The following is a 7341-nucleotide window of genomic DNA, read 5'->3' as shown; positions in this document are numbered from 1 at the left end:
ATTACAAAATCCAAAGTTTATTGTAAGGTTGATGCAGGTCCATCCATTTGTGCATGTTCAGAAGAAGTCTTTACTATGGCTGTGGAGTGCATGGCCACGACCAGCATCTCTGAAAAACTGTTTTTTTAAAAGCACTTTGAGTCAAAAATCTTTCCTAATAAGTTGTATTTTGCCCCATTTCCATGGAGATTGAAGTTTGAGCATTGTTAAAAAGTCTTTATAATGGCTCCAATCACTGTCGTCGTGTAAACGAACATGGAAAACCGCCACAAAAGTTTTCCACCTTCATTTGAAAAGCTTTTGTCACCGGGGCTTTTGTAGCCTCTCTATCTATCCTGCATTTTAGAGATTCCTGTTTTAACCTTTTGAAATGTGTTGCTGCTAGCAAATGGTGTATATGTTGCTTCTATTTTTATTGCAAAAATAATCAGTTGGGTTTATGACTGGTAAATTATAGGGTTATTTACATTTATTTAAGATCCAAATCTATTTGAAATTGAGATGATATACATCTTTTGACAACTGTTTACATTGTTTTCTGAAAACTGCAATGCTTTAAGTTATTATTCCTGGTCTGAAGGTGTTTGTTGTTCTTTAAAGCTACTTTATTGATACCTTGCTTCATAGATATGATGCTAAATGTTTAGAATCAAAGTATGTTTTAATCAATTTCTTTTTAATGGTGAGCAGGCCAAGAGTTTTCTTCTGTAACCAATGTGGAGAATAGTTGAATTTACTGCAGACACTGAGTAAGAAGTTTGTGGTGCAGTTTGATGGTCTTTTTACCCCAAAATATAATCCAAAGTATTACTTAATTCTGGTCATGTCGCAGCAGTGAATAGTAACTTTGTGAAGAGTCCAGTGTTCTGGTGTTCTTCAGGCTGCAACAGGGACCTTTGGTTTAATGGATAAAGGGCATTTTTTTTTCCTAAGAATTTAACAACTGTTACATCAGTGAGATTTATATTTTGCCTTCTCACCATGAACTTGGCTCAGGGGCTCATTTTCTGTTGGGATCGCTAAATCCTACTCCTCTGCTGCTAATATGGCTTTCTTAAATTATACAAATTTCAACTTTCTCTTGCTCATCGCAGCTTTTCAGATTAAGCCATCTTACCTCAAATACAGTGACAATGTTGTGTTAGCATACACCCAAAACCAACAAAAGTGGGGAGTTTTCACTTGAAACCGTCTTGTAAATAGACCCCTAGTGGATAAATCTTCACTGATGTAGTGGTTCCCAACCTGCGGTCCAGGATCTCCATGGGAGTCTCAAGACATCAGGAATTATTTATTTATTTATTTATTTATTGTGCTTTGATATCGTCAGAATTATATTTGCATTATGAAATAAAATGAGAAGTCCTTTCTCGCGTGAAGGACGTTCCTGGCCAGGTGAGTGGGTGTGTCCGCCAGTATTTGGCTTTATAGTGATATTTTGGCGAATCAGGGGGAATGATGCCTTTCTAAAGAACACAAGCTCCAAACCAAAAAGCAATCGTAAAGACATCCCAAGTATAACAAATGTAACTTCTAATGAGGTCTGGCTGAAGTTACGGATCGCTTTGATACGGCGCCCACGCCCTGTTGATTTGAACAAAGATGATTGATACTCCCTTTCAAAACAATCCCCAGCTTCTTGGATGGCCTATTAAGGAAGTCACCTGTTGCTAAATTAAGCCTGGCGTGCAACCGAGCCTCCAGCAGAGAGAGGACAGAAATTCCTCCCTCCATCCCTCCCTCTGGCGCTGTGAACGTGAGGAATGCGAGACGTTGAGCTTTGCGTGTCAGCAGCGTGGCGCTTCAGGATGCCGCCACGTCTCTTAACTCGGCCATATAACAGAAAGAATGCTGAAGAAATGTCGTCCTGCCCCGAGCCCCGACGCCTTTTTTTTCCGACACCATATAACTCATATTATGCAACGGCGGCCTGAGGCTAAAGAAGCCGATTTGGAATCGGGCATTGGCAGGTTGGAATCCCATGGCTGATGTGGATGGGTTCCCTGAGCCTGACCCTTGCCCCTGTCAGCTCCCTGTGGTGCCATAACGTGGCTTCATCTCTGCATCCTAGAAATAGGATGTGGAATAAAAAGGAATTTCCCCAAGAGGATCAATAAAGTATGATGAGTTTATGCGGGAAGCAGCTGATGAGTCCTCTCCACTGCTGGGATAACCCAGATACACATGGCCCACATTGACTTGGCACGCCATCTCACTTTGAGTTCTGTGTCAAACTTTGAAGAGAGAATTTCACACTGAAACCGCTCACACACGCCTGCAGCGTCCCTTTTTAATTCATCAACCTGAGAGTTATTACTTGAGAAAATATTTATTTGCAGTTCTGATGTTCACCAAAACTCCTGCTCCTTTGTTAATTCCTTTATTGTTATATGTCAGCAACATCTATTTTAATGCATGGTGATATAGCACGTTTTCAAGTGAAAATGCTGAACCTTTTGTGTGTGTTTACACACAACGATGCTCGGAGCCACTGAAAATGGAACTTTCGCACAATATATGACAAATGACATCAACATGCATAATTTGCACATTGCATAAGACTGAATTGTGATAAATTTTGATTCTTTGCATTCCGGCTAAAAATACTGATGTGTAGTCAGACAAAGCCCCATTACCTGAGATGGCTACCCAGCAAAAAAAAAAAAACAGGAAGAATGACCAAAATCAGCAACTCCTGAAAGACTTGAAGAAACTGCAGCCACACACTTGATGGAAAAACTGGAAACAAACCAAAAATACAGGAACCACAATGCAAGATTTTTGATAATACCGAGTCGGGAGCGCTCAACGCCACAGGATCACGTGTCTCCTCCATTTCTCTAGTTCCAGTTTGAAATTCACCTCTTTTTTTCCCCCACTTTGTTTTGGTTGTCCCTGCTTCTCGGTACAGTTGTGCTTTAGCAGAGATGGTTTCCAGTCATGGGGCCGGGTCACGGTGGTCCGTGTTTGCTGCTGAGCGCGCTCTGAGCAGGCACGTGCAGCCAGACAGGGATTTCACCCGTCTGATCCTGCGGACGTTGTCGTTTTGTATGCAGGACTCTCTCGGGCCCTTTCGTTTCGCCTGAAGCTTTCAGGTCACACTCACGCTTTGGTCATTTCCCCGTCGTTCCTTTGTTCTTTCATCGCTGGATTTTGGCAGGGATCGGTTTGGCCCGCACGCAGCGCTTTAGCCTTGTTAACGTGTGTGTGTGTGTGTGTGTGTGTGTGTGTGTGTGTGTGTGTGTGTCATTCCCTTCAGCTGTCATTTATCTGCACGCCGTGCTCATAGCATGTTGAAATGGCTGAAAAACCCCCGGCTCTGACATTCACAAACAGCTGCGCTGATGTGCGAGGTGTCGCCACCTTCCAAATATTTACATCTCCGAAGACCGACTGTCCTTGTCTGAATGCAAACCTGATTTTGTTATTCTTGGTGTCATTGACTGGCACATGTGTTTGCACACTCGTGCACAAACACACACACAAAGGCACGCAGGAATGGATGGAAGCCCTGCCAAACCCTCTACTTTCTGTTACAGTCATGATTACAGTTTTTTACCGTTTATTGCACTTTAGTTGACAATGTATTCCTTGAAGCAAATGTGAACACGAGATGATGACCAAGCCACCTAAAAAAATGTTGTTGAACTGTTTTTGCTTTCCAGGTGGTGATTTAACTGTGAAACGAGCCACAGGAACCTTTCTCCTTAGTAGGATGGTGATATTCCTCATTATTTTCCTTCAGTTGTTCTTGGACTTTTTATACAGTATCTATACAAACTCTAAAATATGTGTGCACTGAAATGTTTTCACCTTAGGTGTTGTTGAAGGACATTAGTGTACTTTAAAGATGTTTAAGGCATCAAAGAAACACCATCAGATGCTAATTATACAATCAATATGCAGCAAACCTGAGAAAAATCACCAATGTCACTACTTGAAGATCCTGTGCTTAAAGAAGAAAACACTCCGGTGTTCTGCAGTATAGAACATGATAAAAACTATCACCAGCTGTCGCGCAATTCATTTAGTAGATTTATTATTTACTTCTGAAATCATGAAGAGATTCTATCAAAGTCTACCAATGTAGTAATGTAGTGTAAAACCAAATTATCAGTTCCTGAAAACATTGACCAGAATAATCAGTGTCATGAACTGTTGCCCAGGTGGAAATTTAGTAAACCAGTTGCCTATTTCAAACTTGACCAGCCTCACTTGTGCTGGGTGAGGGTGGGTGAAACGGCGACACCGAGCTCGCAGGCTGATTTCAGCCCTTTTGTGTTCGCACACAATCAGGAGGAATATTTGTGAAGCATTGAGGAACTGTTGACTCTTGTTTCTGGTGATTGTATTCTGTGTTGACAGGCTGTGGTCACACAGACACACCCCACATGCCAGCCGTCACTCAATCTGTGCAGTCTTTACAAGGCGGCAGGTTAATGACACCCGACGGTTTGAATGTGACTCGATGTCCCGAAGATCTGTATTGAATTTAGCGTGAAAACAAATATTTATCTCCACCTTAAAAGCTTAGGATGGGAAACTTTTTGCCACAGGATAACAAATGGGTTTTGCTGGAAGCTAGTGTTATTATTTCAGCAGCAAACTCAATTGTTAACCATGTTTTTTTGAATTAACTTATTCAGTAAACTACATTACTTTTACAAAATGTATCCACGCTGGTTCTTGTCTGGCGAGATTTAATCCGTCAAGGTTTGTACGCAGGGTTTGGTTCTTGTTTTTCTAAAAAGCATCCTAAACAGGCTTTCATGGTCACTGATCTTACTTGGAGCTGGGAAATATTAACACTTGGAGTACGAGGGAGCTCGCAGCGATTTGCGGCGGTGTTGTGTTGATGTGCGGAGCAGCGTTTGGCCTGCGAAGCTGAAATAGCTGCCCTTGCAATTAGCAAATCTCACTTCTGCTTTTTTCCCCCGTCTCTGATTTTCAGTGTTTTCATGCTGTTTGTGATTGGCTGTGTACGGAGGTATCACTCCTTGGCTCAGGTAAATTTTGCACTACAATGTGGGAATGTTTTAACACATCTTTTTCCTTTTCTGTTTTGCTTCACCGCCACGGAAATATGTTCAATAGCCGTGACAAATCTTAGCATAATTGAACCCAATTAAAATGCACCGATTACTGAAATGTGGAGTTAATTGAATCATGGTCTCTTCTGATTGTGGCTGCCGTGTCATATTTTTTCCTCCGTCTCCAAATGTGAGGTTTTTAATCTATATTAAATATATTGGATATCAACTAATGATGTTAGAATGATTCCTCACTGGTTTTTATGTCTCTTCTCCCATACGGAAAGGATTTTAATATCATTTTCTCAAGTGTGTTGGGGCTTTCTGCGTTTGCTTGTGTGTGTGTGTGTGTGTGTGTGTGTGTGTGTGTGTGTGGTGTGTGTGTTGTGTGTGTGGTGTGTGTGTGTGTGTGTGTGTGTGGTGTGTTTGTGGTGTGTGTGTGTGTGTGTGTGTGTGTGTGTGTGTTTAAATTGTGCAGCTTGTGTGTTTCTTTGAATGCAGTCCAGCAGGTCAGTCAGGTTTAGCAGCTCTGCACGTTATCCTCCTAATCTGAAGTAAATGACTTCTTAACATGGAGCTCTGATAGATCCTATTACCTCTGGACCAGGTTAGAGTGAGAGACCTCGCGTTCTCCAGCCCCCTCCCCCTCCTCCTCCTCCTCCTCTTCCATCCTCCGCCCCCCCCTCCTCCTCCCCCCCTCCTCCTCCTCCATTGATACCATATAAACCCTCTCCTAACTCACAAAGGTTATCTGTCAGTCAATAGTCTTTAGTGCTCTCAAGGCCCTCCTGCTCTCCCCCCCCCCCCCCCCAGTCCGTCTCTTCCCCTCGCGCTCTGTCCCCCCCCCCCCCCCCCCCCCTGCAGCCTTGGCAGGGTCATTGCTAGACGGAGATTGATGAAATGTGTTTGTTGTTTGTCTCGGCGTGTCCCTGCCAGTTGTGCTCCCACCTCTCCAGGAATAGATGTTTCGCTGGGCTCACAGCCGGCGTGAAGAACGTCTCCGCTCCGGAAATCTCGTTGCATCGAATTATTGATTCATATTCTTTAAAAGACTTTCGAGTCTAGTCTGTGCAGAGTGGAAATAAGGAGACTCTCTCCTCTGATATTCTGAGAGTTTCACTGAGTTATCACCAGGATGGCGCGTGTCAGCTGTCAGACCACTTCAGTGATCATTTGAGCTGTAATCTACCCTCCTCTCCAAGTGAATGTAAATGCTGTGCCATTTTTTTTTTTTTTTTTTTTGGTGAGGAATCTGTTGTTCGGAGGATCCCTCTTCATGTCTTCTTATTAATTCTACTGTACAGCAGATGATTCTCAGCCTGACTGTCGCCGCCTTCTTCGACAGCGTCGCATTATGTCATGTGTGAGTTCCTCCTCTTCGATTCTCCGGGTACGTTATGTGGCTTTTTGGGGAGGTTTCATAAAAATATGAAATGCTTCTCTGTGTCGCTCTCATTGCTCAGGGCGACTCCCATCCAAAAGGATCTCTGTGTGACTTCCAAGCCTGGTGGCTAACATACTTCGGTAAGGCCAGACGTCATTAATCTCACACCGGCACAGGTTCCACTGCAGAGACAAGCTGGCAGGAAGAATACACGGAGATGTGACGAAGAGCTCGTACAGCCATGTGGCCCTAACATTGTTTCCTGAGGAAACATCCAGTAAAGGCCTGTTGTTGTCACGTAGATGAAATGGCTGCATTTGGCAAATGATTATTAAATTCCTGAAGGTGTGTGTATGTAATGAAATTATGTTTATATCTTCACCTGTTAGATTTGATGTGAAAAATTGACAGTAGTAAGGACTGAGTGAGTTTGATGGGAGCTAAACCGGTATGTTAGAGCGTCTTTAAAACTATGGTCTTAACTTATCAAAAGTGGTCCAATAGGAGTCTTGTGTGGCCAGGGTTTCGATGCATGTGGCATTTTGAATCAGTCTGGATCTGCTGCAGATCTTTGTTCTGATACCAAAGGTTCCAGCGCATTACAGTTTGACGTGTCAGGCTGCCAGTGCTCAAAAACAACCAAGGGTGCGACGCTCCGCTGGGAAATGTGTGTCCTTCCATCCACACAGATATTGTTTTGACATGCAGCTCCTACCTAAGCATGTTTGCATACAATAAACTCTTTAGTGGAAATGGAATTCCCTGATGCACCTGCCGTCTTTCAGCGCGCAGCGCTCACTGCCACGGGCGAAGACGGTTCAGCAATGGTTTGAGGAGAGATGAGCTAATCCCAGCTAGGGACAGCTAGCCTGGACAGTCCATCACAGAGCACCCACAGAGAGACGGACACCGACGCACAGACGCTCA

At 43.5% G+C, this 7341-nt stretch overlaps 1 protein-coding gene across 1 annotated transcript in view; it reads left to right on the top strand.

Moving 5' to 3' along the window:
* The first annotated feature begins 6384 nt into the window (after positions 1-6384).
* The window catches only part of LOC115402729 (cyclic AMP receptor-like protein A), a 48806-nt gene continuing 47849 nt past the window's right edge, over positions 6385-7341 (top strand). The window contains exons 1-2 of the mRNA XM_030111253.1: positions 6385-6393; positions 6494-6554. Coding sequence (XP_029967113.1) covers positions 6385-6393; positions 6494-6554 — 70 coding nt within the window. The remainder of the gene's footprint in view (positions 6394-6493; positions 6555-7341) is intronic.

Source organism: Salarias fasciatus, chromosome 16 (assembly GCF_902148845.1).
Source record: "Salarias fasciatus chromosome 16, fSalaFa1.1, whole genome shotgun sequence".
NCBI lineage: Eukaryota > Metazoa > Chordata > Actinopteri > Blenniiformes > Blenniidae > Salarias > Salarias fasciatus.
Note: the sequence above shows the minus strand (reverse complement) of the source record. Positions and strands in the feature narration are given on the sequence as shown.